At 30.7% G+C, this 18,889-nt stretch overlaps 1 protein-coding gene across 1 annotated transcript; it reads right to left on the reverse strand.

Moving 5' to 3' along the window:
- Nucleotides 1-1,939: 1,939 nt before the first annotated feature.
- Nucleotides 1,940-16,947, reverse strand: LOC127252628 (probable rhamnogalacturonate lyase B). Its single transcript, XM_051276893.1, has 13 exons — nt 16,863-16,947; nt 7,860-7,923; nt 7,565-7,689; nt 6,796-6,852; nt 6,502-6,621; nt 6,296-6,415; nt 6,048-6,177; nt 3,633-3,818; nt 3,388-3,546; nt 3,082-3,279; nt 2,842-2,983; nt 2,342-2,763; nt 1,940-2,188 (listed from the first exon to the last, which is right to left on the reverse strand). The coding sequence occupies exons 1-13, from the start codon at nt 16,910-16,912 to the stop codon at nt 1,940-1,942; spliced, it is 2,022 nt and encodes a 673-aa protein (XP_051132850.1). The 5' UTR covers nt 16,913-16,947.
- Nucleotides 16,948-18,889: the final 1,942 nt, after the last annotated feature.

Here is an 18,889-nt window from a genome sequence, read left to right on the forward strand (position 1 = left end):
GATCATCTTGCTACCGCTGGCACTTCACTTTACGCCTCCGCTTCGCTCGCTTCTGATCACCTCTTTTACCGCTCATTTACCGATTTCAAATAGACTAGAAGTTTTGATCCGCCGCAAGCGGATCCTTTCCTGCAATTCTCATCGCTTTTTCAAGATCTTCACCATTTAAAATTCATGACTTCAAATCCTTGTGTTCGACCTGGAAACTCATCAGTAAATAGAGTATAAATAACTGTGATAACTACCGAGGGCCTACAACCACAAAATCTACTATATCTGATAGCTTTTCTATATACATCACTCACTGATTTTCGTATATAAATTCCCTGTGGATTTATACAAATTAAAACTAACAAATTCAGGCTATCATAATTTGAAAAACCACATGTTTTTTGTCAGGGACCTCTTAAGTTGTCTAACTGGGCATGCGTGCAAATAAAACTCTTCTAAGAAGTGGTTTTCTTTTTCTCTTTTAGAGCGTATCATAGATGGACTTTAAGAGGCTTATTCCCTTCCAAGGACACCAATACTAGATTCTCACGAACGACTAGGAGTTAGCGATTATCCCCACAGCCAACAGAGTAGGGCTCCATGGGCCATTGGGAAGGAGGAATGCATTGGTCTCTGCATCCCGAAAATCGGCCATTGCTGTCAAGAGCCCTTCCTCAATCGTAAATGAGAAAATGGACATTAGAATTGCTTGGTGAATGTCCTGGGCTCGCCATTGTTGCTCAAAATGACCTGCAACTCTTTTATATCAGTCAGCGTATTCGGTGAATGTGGGAGGGAGGATTTTGATTCCATCTTGGAGGTGAAGGGCATTAAACCCAACGCCTTTATAGGCAAAATGGCAGCGGAGCCCAAACAGAGGAATAGCCTCATTCCCGGAAACCGAACGGAAGAAATGAAAGACACAATGGGTACTATACAACCTCGATGCCAAAAGGTGCAATGCGATGATAAGGACCCATCGAATGGGTGAATGAGTGTTGCCTCCTGTAAGGATGTCACTATATATTGCGCGAGAGTGTGCGGTGATTGAAAGAAGGCTTCAGTTTCAATGAAGATGTAAAAGTGTCAAAGAAGCGATGACTATTAGAGATGGTTTAAAAAACTGAATATCTTAAATTGATAGAGGAGGGAATGCATAAAGGAGAAATTGAAAAAAACAATTAAGTGCCTGACATTTGAACCGCTGGTCCGGATATGCCGGTTCATTGCAAGGGAAGAAGCACATAAAATCGGGCATCTGACAATGCACTTAGCTGCAGATATCGGCCAACGAGCAATTTTGATAGATGCATAAACCAGTATATATATTTTTTGCTGGATCGGGCATCGGTAATTTTATGTCAAATCGGACAACGGCCAATTCAATGTCAGATCGGGCATAAGACAATTCTATACAATCAGATCGACCATCGGCCAAGTCTATGCAATTAAAATGGGCATGGGTACATGGCATTATTTGGCATTATTGTAGCCAAGGAAATATTCTTTACATTTCCTCTTTTTATTACAAAATAATTTTATAAATTATATATTTTTTTATTTTTCTAAGTTTGTGCCTTAGAAAAAAAAAATTCTTTACAAAATAATATGCAATTGATATATTTTTTATTTATAATTTACTTCTAAAATTAAATTATATGGATATAAATATATATGAAAAAATTAATCGGAGGAAGGAAGGAAAATCGGAGAAAAACTTGGATCGACCAAAAGGACAAATAACATTGGAATTGAAATACTTGGACCAAGTACAAGTTAAAATCACATATCTGGACAATAAATGGAAGACTGCCCTCACAATCAGTACCACAATTTGACGGGTATAAAAGCTATTTCATGAAATAATCCGTACAACAACATATATATTAGTATTACTATATTGCCCAAGTAGTAATATAAATAATGCCATTGATTTCTTGTATATAAATCAAGACAAATATTGAGGGGGTCCTTCTAGACGAATGTAGTCATAGAGAACTCCATTGAATGGGCTCGAGCCTTTTGCTTGTCTAATATATAATGTGTTTTCTCCATCAACGAATTGGGATTCAAACAAGTCGATACTGTACAACCAATACAGCCCATGAATGCCATGCCTTGCTATTGCATTATCCATACCTATTCGTCTCGTTGAAAAATGAGGCTGCCCAGATGGATTAGGGTTGTTCATCCACACCTAATTAATAAGTTAATAAATAATTAATAAGAAAACACACACACACATATATATATTGTATTAGTCTTATAATTTGATGGAGAGATGAGCAATTGATGAACCAAAACTAGCTAGCTCTTAAAGCAGACGTTAAATAACTAAGTAACTGCTTACCTGTATTTCAGCGTAGTTTGCAGAAGCCAAAGCCAATCTGAGAGTATAATTTGCACTAGTTGTCGTTGTGACATTTGTTCTTCTTCTTGTCAAGGGAAACACAACTCTCCAGGTAGTAGATGTGTACTTGTCTTTATTGAGTTTCCTATTGAGATGAGCAAAGAACCAGTGTTTGGTGTAGTCGCTGAGGCCGACAGTGTAAATTAGATCGTGTGTGGGATACAAGTCAGTATATCTGTCCCACAATCCGTACTGTCGGAACCTGTCTTTGTGTTTGCTGGTGTAGAGCGTGTTGACGAGGTCCGGGTTAGGGTCGGGTACGTAGAATTCAGAAGCACTGCGGTCGGGGATCCCAATTTCCCAGAGCGTGGGCCCCGCCCTTGGAGGACTGTATATCAGATCACCTGCTTCGACCACCTTGCCTGCATGCCATACAATACAATACTAGTTGGAGTAGGAGTAGTAAATTAATATAATGAATTAGCGATGGGTGGACCTGCCTGGTGTGATTGTAATGTTGGCATGGTGTCTGTAATCCCCGATGAAGCCAGGAACCCATGCATACAAGTTGTATATGCCTGCTCGGACACTTGTTATATTGAACTGCCCATGCTCGTCTGTTTTCCTCCAAAATTGGTACCCCTATATACACAAGTATGTATTGTAATGACACAACACACCTTTTTCTTTTTTTTTATAATTTATTAAGCCAGTACGCACGTAGAGCAGACCAGACCAACCTTAGATTGGCGTTGCCAAGAGCCTGCATCTCCAGGGGGGGCTAAGCCTACGTAGGCGTGCTTAGCTGGCATAAGTGCGCTATTAATGTACTTGTCATTGATTAACAATTTTCCGCTCATTGCCCCGCGTTCACTCGCACCACCAAAATCACTTGACAACGGGAATTCGTATGGCCATTTCTTGCTCTCTTCCAACATCTGCATGCACAATATTAAGAATAATAATATATATATATATTTTGTTTGGGCAATGGGCAGAGAAGATAGATAGATAGAAATGAAGCAAGCTAAGTGAAGTTTAGCTACCTGTCGTTTAGCGTCCTCCCATAGTAAATTTATTGGGTTCAAAATTGAATCATGGGAGTTTAGGTAGATGAAGACTGGGCCGAATACCTTCTTCCAAAATTCCCCATTTCGTAGCCTTATCCCGAACTCTACACCAGCATAATGAGAACTGAAGAACATCTAAGAACCAACAAGTAAGTACAATTAATTAATTAATTGCAGATGAGATGAACAAGTGTTATAGCAGCATCATATTTATTAACTACCGATAAGGATGTGGGACCAACGTGCGAGGTGAGGTCCTGCTTAAGCGGACCTCCGCCTCGGAATTCATCACTTGCCGTTATCACCCAAAATCCTGCTGCGGATTTATTAGTTAAGGTTAAGGTGGCAATCCAGCCATGGACCCGGTTCTCCTTGCTCTCTAATGAGTACTGATATTTGTCGTCCACCTGTGTTACATCATTATATTATATTGGTGTTGGTCAGATTTCTATTATTCTTTACGTGTGACACACCCTCACCCTCACCCTCACCCTCACCCTGCAAGAAACAATATGCTGTATATAATATAGCTAGCTGGGATGAGATCTCCAGCATAAGAGCTCTCACCACAAAGCCAACTAAGTATATACATATTGTTTCTCGCTATGAGGGACATATTGTATATGGGTATAAAAAATGTAAGCATATACTGTTTTTTGCTGGATCAAATTTTTTATTCCAAAATCCATCTATCCTTGCAAATAAAAAAAATTAAATGACCTATCCTGGGGAGATATAAATTACTAATATAAAAAGAGATAATATATATTTAATTATACTTAAATATTTTTTTAATTCTATTCTTCCTACTTAGTCAATTTTTTTCTTTAATATTAAAAAGAAATTATTCAATTTTAATTTTATTAACTTTTAAATTTTTTTATTAATTATTTTATAATTTCTATATAAAATTTTCTTATAAGATACTGCGTTCAAAACTAAACATAAAGTAAACTCTTTAAGTATTATAAATCTACATTTAATTTTTTATACAATATTTTAAGTATTTATAGTTAATTTTAATTTTACTTTCATCTAGATAGTCATTAAATATACTCTTTGTAAATATATAAGTGCACAAACAAACATAAATGGTACATTAGTATAATAAAAATGTAAAAACAAATATAGATTGAACATAATTATTTTGAAAAAAAACAATGACTATTTCAAAACCTATTTTTAAAATTTTAGTTCATGCTTTTATCGTACTATTTTATAATTTTTTATAAAAAATTATATAATTTGACAAAATATTATATTCAAATATTATTTAAATAAAAAAATAATTTTATAATTTAAAATATTATAAAAAAAATTAAATTATGTATAATTTTAATCTTTTATTTTATGTTTTATTGTAATATTAAAAAACATTATAATATGATAAAAATAAATAAATTGGATAAAATTTGAAAATAAAAAAAGAATATTAAAATTATAGTAAAAATTTACCTATTTTTTTCTCCGGAAAAACACATGTCACTTTTTTATTACTAGCGGGAATATAAAGATTTTGAAATAAAGAATTTGATATATATATTTTTTTGTTGTTGTTTTAATTCCTCTCCCCGCACACACTCTATCCATTATGGCATATATGCATGCTTCTGTGATTTATTATTTATCCAGCCTGATATACACTATGTCCCTCGTATCAATTAGGCATGGGATCCTCAGCATCCACAACAAGAAAAAATTATTTTGTAACAAAATATTTTTGTTTTTAAATCTACTTTTTCCGATACTAATGATATTAGAGACGGAAATATGAATGAAATTACGTTAGCTACGTGAACTTTAGAGACGAAATTCCGTTACAAATATATTATTTTTTTGTAGTGATCAAGACCCACACCCAGTCCCGCCCAACCTCGTCACCAAAAGTGATATATATAATATATGAGCATATATATATTTATATATATTATACTCCCTCCGTTCTAAAATAATAGTCTTGTTTACCGTTTTCGTGTGTCTCAAAACAATAGTCTTATTTCCATAAATAACCATATCATTATAAAACTATCCCTATTTTTTAATTATTATTATACAATTGCCACTATTTTTTACACTAATATACTCACAAAGACAAAAAAGTCATTTATTATTACTTTTTACCAACTACTAATATAATATCAGTATTCCTTAAATCTCGTACCCAACACAATAAGACTATATTTTTGGGACGAAGGGATTATATAATTTATATATCACATATGCATACACATTATGTACATATATACACAATGTATTAGACGGGGCTGGGCATGCTTAATGTTTAGGATGCCACTAACCTCTTACACATTGGTGTGTGTGGAGCAGGAAAAGAGGCACAAAATCGCAAAGGACGTGGTGCATGTGGAGACTCTAGAAAACTATAGAGGATTAGTATTTTTTTTTTCTTAGGAGGAAATTTCTTATTCCTACACCAACATACAATGTGTATCTATACACAATATATATATAATATGTATAGATAGACACATATATGTGAAAGAAAGCTTAATTATGGGGATAAAGAGATGAGGGAGGTGCATGAGATCTCATCCCTCTCATCCCCACGTACACATAACCTAAACTAAAAGTAATTAATTAGCTTAGCTAAATATATATATATATATATATATATATACCTCTTGTTTGAATTTGGGTGAAGAATTTAAGCGGACAGCTTCAGCATAGTCAAGAACATGGCCCACTTTCCTGTCTTCATTGCTTGGCATCATCCGTTGTTTGTCATCTGATATAGCCATGTAATGAAACCTACCTAATTCAAAAATATATATTGATTACTATGCATGTATGAATATGTATGAATAACCTAGACATATATACAGATATATAGAGAGAGATAGTTAATAGTGGTGCATAGGGAACGTACAAGTCTTGACGAAGCTTGAAGGCGATTCTTGCTTCGTCGATATTTAGATCAGGCCAGCCTTCTAAATGCTCAAATATTGTATATGAATAGAAGCCCGAAACTCCACGGAGAACTATAAACCTGCAAGGCATATTAGGCGAAATCAACTTGATTTAATTATGAAATGATGATGATGATGATCACATCTAAGGTGATTCAAGCCAAACCTCTTGTCAATGTTGAGGGGGACGGTGTTGTGACCATATGAGACATTCCAAGTGCTTGTGAAGGAAACTTCAACTTGATCCTCACTCTCTATTACAATTTTATAACTTTTACTTTCTAACCTGATCAACACTCAATCATCATTATTAACACACATACATATTAGATTATATATATACACACATACCACGTCTTGCATGTGTTGTTCAATTGATCTATTTTTCTAATTCTAGCACATTTAGTTAGACAAATAAACATATATATATATATATATATATGGATGATCCGTCACTTACATGTCAAAATGGCTTGTGCCTACTTTGTCTAGCCTTGTCCACACCATGTCCCAATAACTACATTGTGTGTATTATAGCTAGTTAGTTATAAATATCGTGTATAATAATAGGCTTTCATGAATTTTTTGAAACAAAGAAAGAAAGAATGGTTCATGTTAAAGATTGGTTTGACCAAACTTGGGAGATTAATTAAAATACTAAGTAACATGTACATATATACACGGTAGTTATTTTACAATATTTTAATGAGTAAATTGCATAAAACTCTTTATGTTATATTCAAGTAAGTACAAAACACCATTTTATACAAATATTGATGTTGTTTGTAAATATATGGAATATCTTAAATATCATTATTTGTATAAAATAGATAAAAAAAAAATTCAATAATATTTAATTTTTATCATTTATAAAAAAAAAGGACAGTCATAACTTAATTTTTATAGAATGTTAAATAAAGAGTTGATCAATTTTTTTTCTTTATTTACTTTATTCAAAGAATGAGATTTAAAATATTTTACCTAATTTATAAGAATAACAGGTGCATAATTAGACACTTATTAATGAACACTGCCAAGGTTTGGATGGAGAAATTATTTCGTGCTTATTTTAATATAACATAATGATATTTCACTCAATCAATAAAATACGGAGTATTTTATATATTATTATTCAATTTATCCTATTTTAATAGTTGAAAGTATATATTATTAGCACGTCCTACCAATTGGAAAGAGAGAGGGGAAAGAGTGTTTGGTGACTCACTCACCCTCTTCTATTTTGATGATATCTTTTTTCCAGCACATTATCGATGATTCCTTTGTATTCTATAGCAGCGATAAGTCCGCCCGGCCTTGTCAATATTAGTTTAACTATTCCGTTGTCGATGTCCACCTACAACGCATACATACATATATATATATTATTCTAATGATCAAACTCCCATTCATCATATATATGAGGAATAGCTAATACTTACAAAACTATTTAATTAATTTGTATAATTAGTGTCTCGAGCTAGCATAAGTAATAATAGTTAAATAATAATAATAATAGTGTCTTACATTTTTCTGAGATACATAGAGCTTGACTGGAAATGATACATGCCCTTGCCCAGCTTGATATTTGCTGCAAATCCATTATATGACTTTATTATATTCATAATATAGATTATTCAATGTTAAAAGTCAATGTTATTTATTGACTATTAATATAATTTAGAAAGTGAAAGATTAAATAAAAGTTTAAAATTGAGGAAACTACAACATAATTATTTTTGTTAAATTCGGTTAGAAAAGACAAATTGGAGACTTTTCAATTTCGGCAAATGTAGCCAATGCAACAGCATTGTCAGGTTCTGACATTGATAACAAAAAGACAGTATGTGCAGCACAAAATATTGACTGTGGAAGGTTCTTGCAAAGGTAACAAATGAAGGAAAATTAATGTAAAGAAGCAAATGTGGTTTGTCTCATGTGTTAGAATGTACGAATGCATTTATGGCCTCAACTATTCAGCCATAAAAAAAAAAAAAAAACACACACACACACACACAAAAATCAGCATTGGTCAAGGTGTGCAGAGTGTATGATTTGAACATAGAGATAAAGTGAGAAACAAGTTGAGTTTTTCTCTCAATTTTTCATCATCTAATACTCCACCATTTGAAGACGAATGAAGTGCTTTCATGGCTTTGCAAAGCTATCAAGGAGAAAAATGAGTTCTATCTAAACCAAACGACCAACCTATAAGCTAGACAATTTGTCTACTAGTATCGTTATGATTGTATAACAACCGGTCTGTCTATGTTTGTAAAACAAGGGGAGTTTATTTAGAAGATAGACTATGATGTTTTGTTGGAGTATCTTGAGTGTGTGAACCTAGTGCTAGGTTTAGTAAAAATACTCCTAAATCGGAATCTCCTAAATGTAGGTATTTACACTGAATTGGGTCAAAAAAATTTGTCTGTTGTTTATTTATGTCATTGCACTTATCTAGCCATAGATTATTGCTTGTTTAACACAATTATGCTATAACCAAACGACAACCATGTTTTAAAGTTGTGTTTACCTCGTAAGGTTTTATGGTTCTGTTGTGCATTAGACTCGGAGGAGCAGGACCTCATTTATATCAATGACCTTTTTAACATGAGTTTTAAAGCAACTTTATCCATCTGTCCACCTATTTTCGATGGAAAAAACTATAGCTACTTAGAAAAATGAATGAAAGTTTATTTTGACATTTGGTTATGAGACATGCGAAACTGTAGAGCTTGTTTGGACTACCAACCAAAGTAATATCTAGAGAAACTTGGAATCATCCTCCCACCATTGTCCTTAAATAGAAAAATGAATGGACTGTCGAAGAAAAAGTAACTGTTGTTGGAAATCCAGAGGCCGTGAATGCGATCTTTGCTTTGGTTGATGAAGTGCAGTTTAGAGTTATTTCCAAGTATAAAAAGGCTAAGGATGTTTGTTATGCCTTGCAAAATACTTTTGAAGGAACTGCTCAAGTGAAGGAATTGAAACTTTAGATAGTAGAAAACATGTTCAAAGGTCTAAAGATGACCAATAATGAGACCATTTGCCAATATTATAATCATTTCAAAGATATGGTTAACGAAGCCTATGCTATTTGTTTACGGTATGATGAATAGATATTTATGAGGAAGATGTTAAATCCGTGAATAAGAAGTTCAACATCAAAGTTTCCATTCTTGAGGAACTCGACAAAATGAAGAATTTGACCCTTGAAGGTTTGAATGATATTCTCATGACATGAGATATAAATCATATTGATAAGAAAACCTCTAAAGGTATAACTCTATCTACTGAGGATTGGAATTTTTTGAATCTGATGAATAACTGTCATTCGTGTTCAAGAAACTATCCAGAATGATCAGTGAAAAATAAGTTCAAAAATTTCATAAGTCTAAAAACAATTATTACACTGGTGGCAGAACAACCGGAGAACAATGAAGATTTTCTTATCAGAAAAATTAGGCTAAAACAAACCCAAAAGCTCTTTGAAAAGAACTACAAGTAGTAGTTTAATACGACTCTTATGCCAGATACTTCAACGAAACTGAAGTGCTTTTCATGTATTAGAATAGGTCATGTAAAGGTTAAATGTGCAATATTAAGAATGAAAGGAAAGCATACATTTCAGGCCACTTGGAGTGATGATGGAGATAGTCAAAATTCTAAATCTATAACCATGATGGAAGTGATGATGAAAGTGTATTTTCTTTTGTTGTTATTACCAAAGGAGAATCTATAAAATAAAAAGAAAATATATCTGAAGATGATTGTGATAGCAACGAAACCATTGAAATGGATGTCTATAAGCTGATCGAAAGTTATAAGAAAGTTATTTCTAAACAAAAGGTATGCGTTACAAAAAACGAGGAGCTGATCAACACAATTTATCGATTGGAAACTAGAGTAGAAAATGATGAAGAAGTAAATTAAAAAATGTTTGAAAGTTGTGAAAGTCTTCGAATGGAAATTAAACAAATGAAAATGAAGAATGTTGGTCTAAAGGAGGGGAATGAAAGGGTCAAGAAAGAGAAAAACAAGTTTGATAAAACTTTGTCAATTGGAAAACTGTTCGGAGATCCTAAAAAAATTGGTTATCAATAATCAATATTGCCGAAACTCATTATTTTTGTGAAAGAAGGTTTACTTACTGATGTGAACATTCTTGAGAAAGACCCAAAAGAAAAGGTGACTGGAGTTCCAAGGTAAAACAAAAATGAGAGGCATAACCAAAATCGCAAAAGGAATAGACGTATCAATCGGATGTTACATCACCAGAGTAACTCTAAATAATACTATCGATTTGGTAATGTGATTTTCATGTTTTTTCAAGCTGGAAAATGATTTGATGACGGGAAAGAAGGTCCACTAGCCCTCTGAAAAATTGAGACAAAAGATCAAGTTCAGAATTCAATGGAGGTCAAAGAATAATCAACCTCGGATGATATGCAATGTCATTCTATTAAGTCAAGAAGTAATTAGTTCGAATTGATGGTATTTTTATTGTGGATTCTCACTCCATATGACCAATCAAAAGCATTTCTTGAAAGATTATATAGCTGACAGATGTGAAGAAGTGATATTTGGAGACGAAGCCAAATAAAGAATTATAGGCTATGGTATCCTTGAAGTCAAAGGAATACCAAAGCTCTCAAATGTATACTTTGTGGAAGGTTTAAGTACTCATCTTATCAGCGTAAGTCAGATATGTGATGATAAACTGCAAGTGAAGTTAACTAAGGATGCTTGTGAGGTGTACAAAAATAAGAAAGAGTATGTTAAGGCTGGAAAAAGATCGAGGAACAATTGTTACCTTCTCGACAAGCCGATGAATGTTGCATTGATCTTTAAGGATGATGAAGCTCTATTGTGGCATACAAGATTTGGTTATGTCAACCAACAGAACCTCATTAAGCTGAGCATGCTGGAAATTATCAGAGGAATGCCTAACTTTTGAAAGTACTTAACTTTATTGGTGGTGATTGCGCTCGAGGAAAGCAGAAACAGGTTTCACACCTGCACTCGAAACATCATAGCAGCAACGGATTGCTGGAATTGTTGCACACGGATTTGATAGGTCCATTCGATACACCCAACCTTGGATGTAAAAAGTACTTTTATTTGCATTGATGACTTCTCAAGATACACATTTTATGGAATAAGATGATACATTTAGGATATTTTATAAGTTATGCAAAAGATTGATGAATGAGAAAAAATTGAAGGTGAATCGAATTTGTACCGATCATGGAAAGGAATTTGAGAATAAAAAATTTGATGGTTTCTGTGATGATCTTAGAGTGCTACATGAGTATCCAGCTCCGAAGACCTCACAACAAAATGGAGTCGTGGAACCAAAGAACCCAAGTTTTCAAAAAATAGCTAGATCGATGATGCAAGCTAAAGGAGTTGCAAAGTATTTGTTGGCTGAAGCAATCAATACTTCATTCTATGTGATTAACAAAATTATTTGAGACCCCATACCGAGATCATACTACATGAGATATAGAAAGAAAAGAAGCCAAATATGTCTTATTTTCACAGTTTTGGATGCCAATGTTATATGATAAAGGATATGAGCCATCTTCAGAAATTTGATTCAATGTCTAAGAAGGGATATTTATTGGTCTCAAAATAGCATAGATTATCGTATCTATAACAAGTGCACAAAAAAAGTTATGGAATCGATTAATGTTACCGTTGATGATTCTTATGTGGAAAGGAGATCCATCAACCAAAATGAGAAAGAAATATGGATTCCAATAATAAAATATAAGCATAGTAATAGGAATTTCAATTCACTTCAGTTACGTGCACTGTGCTAATTTTTTTCAAAAGCACAGAGTAAATATTCAAAGAGCATCAATCTTTAGGGTAGATAGCAATGTGCTTTTGAAACAATAGTTATGTGCTATCAATTTGTTTTTAAAATTGGTGCCCTAGAAAAGTATATTTGTTGATCTACAAAAGTATCCTAGTGCTCCACATAAATATATCTTACACTCTACACAAATATTCTATAGAGTATATATTGTACTCTATAAAACAATTCAAATGGTACTTTTTGAAGACTTGAACGATGCTATGAGAAAAAATCGGTATGGTTTTGATTTTTGATTTTTATTTTTAATTTAGCATTGTAATCGATGCCATTTCATTTACATCCAAATAAATAGTTATAAGTCTCCTCAATTAGACTTATTTTTTATTTTCTTGTGGTTATTTATATCCTTGATCTTGTATTGAATAAAAGAACTATCCATCAATAAACAAAATAAAGTAAAAAAGTCATTTGTATCCATTTTCAAGAATAAATATATAGGAGGTAATTCGGTTGATCAAGACTCTTTGAAGGGATTAAACAATGTTTTACATTGGGTTTGAACGAATATTATGAATTATCCATAGCTTTTACGAGAGATTAGGTGGTCCAATGATTTCTAGACTATCTTTTGAGAATAGGCCAAGCCAAGTCACGGGAGATTCTTTTGAATACTCTCAGGATCCAATGTTGGTGAGATATCCTTTCTACAATATATCACTTGACTTGAACACATACCTCCTAAAAAGAGATATTTGCGATTCGGCAAAAATTGTTCCAATAATTTGTATATATTTTTTGCTTTAGCTTTAACCGGTTGAAAGGGAAAAATAGTTCTCAAACAAAAACGGAATCCAAACCATTTTTGGATAGTTTAGGTTGCGTTTTTTTTTATAGGAATTTTATTATTTATAATTTTTTTTTAAGAAAATATTAAATCAAACTTAAATATATTTTATTTTTTATATTATACTAAATAATACAAAATAAAATAAAAATTTAGATCATATCCAATAATTATTTCATTTAATAATTTAGTATTCAAAATTTCAAACATAACTTCAAAATCTATGGACAAGCAAACTTTATTTCTATTAATGTTTTTTTTTTTTCAATATATCTCTATTGATTACCCTTTTCAAATTTAAATTAATAGTAATAGCTTTTGCATAAATATTAACAGTGTGGCAATATATATAAGCGATATCAATATCCACCATTAGAATATTTTTCATAGATCAATTTTCAAATTAATTCAACTTTACATTTTTTTTATTTTTTCATCGACATTAAGAAATAATAAAATTTGAATATAAAAATATGAGAGATAAAAAGTAATGTTTACTTTACATTTCTTTTATTTTTTCATCGACATTAAGAAATAATAAAATTTTAATATAAAAATATGAGAGATAAAAAGTAATGTTTGGTATTACGAAAATTTTATTAAAGAATAAATAAATAGGTGGTGAAATAAGTTGACAGAAATAAGGACAAATATGTTATTATTTATTAATGTAGATATATTTACTAAAAAAAATAATATATTTATAACGGAATTCCGTTCCTAAAGTTCACGTAGCTAACGTAATTCCATCTCTAATTTCGTCTCTAATATCGTTAGTAACAGAAAAAGTGAATTTAGGAACGAAAAAATCTCGTTACAAAATTGATAATTTCCTGTAATGATTAAAATTATGAGTTAATAAAAATATTACTATAGATGAAGTATGCATAAATTTAAAGGATAAAAAAGAATGGCATAATCATCTCGGACAAAAGAAATATAATTCTCAAATATATTATTAATATTTCTCTAACAAAATTTTTTTACATTATTTTCAATTAATATTACTCCCCCCGTCCCGTAACAAAGTATACATTTTTCCATTTTAGTCCGTCCTATAACAAAGTATCCATTTCCTTTTTTAGTAACGGTACTATTTACCTAACATTACAAATATCCTTACAACTTATAATATATTACACAAATGTCATTACCTTTATACCACACATACTAATAAGGTTATTTTAGTCATTTCCACTTTATTTCTACTATATCCCAATATAATACTAATATTTTTAAAACTACGTGCAAAAAGCAAATAAATATTTAGTTTCGGGACAAATACATAGTTGGCTCTTAGCACGAGCAATCTAAGCAATTGCTCAGGCCTCTACTTCAAGAGGCTCATAATTTTTTTAATTTTAGCTATTATTAGATATATTAAAATTTATTTTAAACTTTATCCCATAATTTTCTCAACAATTACCTAATCTAATTTTAATTCTAAAATTAAAAATTCTAATAATGTTTTTTCTATAATTCCATCTTTCTGGCATTTAGAATTCGTAAATATTTATAAAGTCCATTATTATTATTAGATATATTAAAATTTAATTTAAATTTTATCTTATAATTTTTTATTTTTTTTTTTACAATTATTCAATCTAATTCTAATTCTAATAAACAGTAACAATTTTTTTTTTTAATCTTATATTCCTGGCCTTTAGAACTTGTAATTAATATTATTGAGTTATTGGTTTTATAATAGTGAAAATATTGTAAAATTTTATAATAGTTAAGATATGTATCACAAACTAAGTCTGACAGTCATCGCCTACATGACACATATATTTCATTTATTGTATATGATTAATATAATTTTTATTTTTGTGAAATTTATTATTGTATTGTTCGTTGATAGTATTTTTAGAAAAAAAATATTTGTTCATAGAGCCTATCATTTAATTTTGAGCCCTCAGAAAGTCCGAGACGGTCCCGTAAAAATATATATTCATAAAAAATATATAATATATATTCTATTTATTAAAAAATATTATTATTATTATTATTATTATTATTATTATTTTATTTTATTTTTTTATTTAATAAAATATTATTTTTATATTAACAAGATCACTACGTAATATATAAAAAAAAAAAAAAAAAAAAAAAACTAGATGTAATAGTTTAGCAATTCTAAATTACATAGAATGGTATTTTATTTTATATTAATTAAATTTATATTTGTAAAATAATTAAAAGTTTCAAAGCATATGACATGGAGAATATAAATATATACACATATAAATATATGTATATTGGAGGAGCGGTAATGAAAAAGGAAGCCGCATGTCCATTTTGAGAAGGATGCTAATACCATAAGATTGTGTTTAATTAGTTCTGTTTTATTTATTTTTTAATCTGAATTTGAATATAATATTTTGTGATAAAAAAAAATAATATTACTATAATTTTAGAGAGAAATGAATAATAAAATAAAGTCTGGAAAAAAGGGCCCAACAATTTTACTAAGTCAAGTGTTTGATGCATATGACTTCTTGTGTCAGTAAATAATAATAAGAAAATATTATAATTTCATATATATGCACGTCTGCGTGCATTATTTAATTTAATTTAGTGACGAAGATTTCAAAAAGTGAAGGGCTTTACTTGTGTTGGCAATAATAGACTTCTCCACAGGCGCAGATAGAGGGTTTAGTTGAGGAAAAATTTAACTAACTGTATGACTAATGGAGTGCGTGTTTGGACAACTACTTCAATCTTTTTATGCTTATTTGAGTTGGACCTCAAATTTAATAAATATAATATTATATTGATTTCATATGATACTTCATTTTATAAAAATTTATGCTTATTTTTTTTTTAAATTGTTATAGAAGAAATATTTTTGTTTCATTATTTAGTGAAAATACATATTTCTTTTATATTTTTTTTACTATGAAAAGAAAAATTAATTATTTTTACTCACTTTTATTAAATTATATGCTAAATCATATGAGCATAACCGAAAGAGTATAAAGTAGAAATATGTTAGAAAAATATATAAATGAATTAATTAGGTTATAGAAAAATTTTAATAAATTGAATGTATAAATAGTTGTAGTATAATTGTAAGTAAGTGTAATATTGAAATATATAAATTAAAAAGTGTAAAATTATTAGTTATAAATAATATATATATATATATATAATATTTTTGAAAAATAGACATCAATTGGTTGACGGATAAAAATGTACTAAACAAACACATGTGTTTATTAATATTCATTTTGGACTACATTCCTTCAAAAAAAATAATAATAACATATTTTTGTACATTTATTCTCCATCTTCACACTTTACAAGAGTATATATTGAAGTTCCGTAACTATCTCAGTTCAAGACACATTATGCAAAATATTTATCCGGATTAGATTGTCATTATTATAGGGTTAGATTTGATTCAATCAATATATATAATAAACACAAATACTGCATATTTCTATATAATATACAAGTATGTGATGCATAAATATATTTATTATACTATGTTGTATAAACTGCTTATTGTATTAAAATTAATAATATATTGTGATATGTGAAATTATATGATATATTGTCATGATATGTGTCAGACAATATTGTATGTGTTACGTTGATTCGACCTAGACAGCATAGCAACCGACCCATTATACCTAAATTATATATATATATATATGTATGTATGTATGCATAAGTTATGGGGTGTGCTTGAGTCATGCATCTCCAATAATTAAAAGAAATAACAAGAGAAATAGAAAAGAGGGATTGAGAAGAAAGAATAAGCAAGTTTGATCCGTTATTAACATAAATAGTTTGTATTCGAATATGGGAGACGAAACTAGTTTACTTACTGTAAGAAAAACGTTAAGTAGGCCGGTACCTGTCTGCCGCAACAGGCGGTGAGAAGAAACGCAATACGACGGCCACCATAATGATCTGCAGCAATATCCGGCAATTCCTCTCCATTTTCTATTTTTATCAAGAAACAATCTGCCTACCTACATGCATAAGTAATTAATACCGGATAAACAATAAACTAATTAATTAATATGCATAAGTAGCAAACGAATAGCTAGCTAGCTTGCTTAAAATTAAAATGAAGGGCAGAAGCTTACCTAGATTATCAAAATGCAATTAAGGTTTCATCTATATATATATATATATATGTGTGTCACGTCAAATATAATTTTGGTAGGTTTTGATCATGGAGCAGCTAATTAATACTAGTGTATGTATATATACTAACAGCAAGAAGAATAAAGTAGCAGAATATGAATAATGATGTCTTAATTAGATCACCACACACAATTAATTAATTAATTAATTAATTGATGTATGTATGTATGTGTGCGTCTGGAGATCGTGGGAAAGGTAAGGTGAACAAATTAAATTCCGTCAAGACTAGAATTATGACTTGGTAATAAATTAGGTACGTACATTGACGTTATTAAAATGGCTGCTGTCGAATGTTGAAAAAACTATCAACACTTCCGCATTGGATTAAATTATTGTTTTAATCTATCGTATCCTATAATTATTAATTGAGAATATGCTACTTCAGAATTTTCTTATTACCTTTGCTTAATGAAAGTTTGCAACATGCTGAAAATATTTTACTGTATATTTGTTGAAAAATATATTAGGATTGATACGATTAATAAAAGGTAAAACAACACTGGCCTAATTTTCAATGTATTAGGTTTGACCGAAATTTACTTAGAGCGCACTAAAAAAATAGCATCCGCGAATTAACACGTTATAAAAAATAAAATTAAATTAAATAAAAGGTAAAACAGTACATTATATGGATATTACATTAGTCAATATCATTAATTTACTTAAGTTAAAGATTAGCACAATACTTAAATTGGTTTAAGGTGTATTGATGTGTTATTCGATACATAAAAGAAAATATGTGTTACGTTGAGAATTTAGGGATTTTGATTCATGATGTATTCGATTGATGTACGAAATATTAGCATTCAATTTTGTGTGGAAATGATTTAGGTGTTTGGGAAAAATACTTATGTTTCTACAATGGTAGAATTTGGCATAGGTGCATCATTTCGTGGAAATTGTTGTTGTTCCAGATCCTTGTAAATTTTGCAGAATTTTTATTTAATAGGTCTGACTTTTATTTTTTGTATACACTTTCGTATTGAATTGTATGGTCGACCTTGTTTGTATATGTTTGTATAAAATAGGTGGAAGTATTGCATGCCAATAGTAAAACAGTTTGAGAGCGGAAGTATTGAATTTGAGATATATATTTTAGTATATAAATGCGAAAAATATGTTGCAAATAGAGTTGTTGGTGTTATGATAAATCTAGGTCGACAAACTTGCTATTTACCCAATACATATAAATCTAAAGAAACATAAAGAATCTTTTATATATCAAAGGCAAAAGTGCTCGGACTCAGTTTACCCAAAGTATATCAACTGAAACAAATTATCACACACAACCTTGACCCAAAAACCACAACCGACATCCACGGAAATGCAACAAACAAGCAAATCGAACTCCAATCTAAGAAAACATCAACATTCTAAGCCTAATTTCATCGCGGACAAACAAATACACCACGAACAACAAAGAAGACAAGAATCTTTAAGGCAAACCAAAGAACAGCCTCGGAACAAGCTAAACATCAAAAGCATAAGTCGAATCTACAGCTTCGTCGTACAAGATTTCTGGAAAACTCAAGGGAAAATCCATTGGAAAACGTCGGGCAAAGAGGGTTTTCTACAGAGAGAAGAATCGCGATCTGTGAGAGTGAATGAGTGAACCAATCTGCAACGGTTCAGAAAGAGAACCACATATAAGATCAGGTGAGGCATAGATCCAACGGCTTAAAGAGAAACCCTCAATCCAACGGCCAGCAGTGAGTCCCACATTAGACCGGG

This window comes from Andrographis paniculata, unplaced genomic scaffold, assembly GCF_009805555.1.
Source record: "Andrographis paniculata isolate CXL003 unplaced genomic scaffold, ASM980555v1 Contig46END, whole genome shotgun sequence".
Classification (NCBI taxonomy): Eukaryota; Viridiplantae; Streptophyta; class Magnoliopsida; order Lamiales; family Acanthaceae; genus Andrographis; species Andrographis paniculata.

Bases quoted from the DNA above. Each gene is read 5' to 3' on its own strand.
- LOC127252628 (XM_051276893.1), bottom strand. From the start codon at position 16,912: ATGGTGGCCGTCGTATTGCGTTTCTTCTCACCGCCTGTTGCGGCAGAC. The intron at 3,819-6,047 runs GTATATATATAT...GATGTAACACAG, and splicing joins CACCCAAATTCAAACAAGAG to GTGGACGACAAATATCAGTA. The intron at 2,984-3,081 runs GTTGGTCTGGTC...TTGTGTATATAG, and splicing joins CTTGGCAACGCCAATCTAAG to GGGTACCAATTTTGGAGGAA.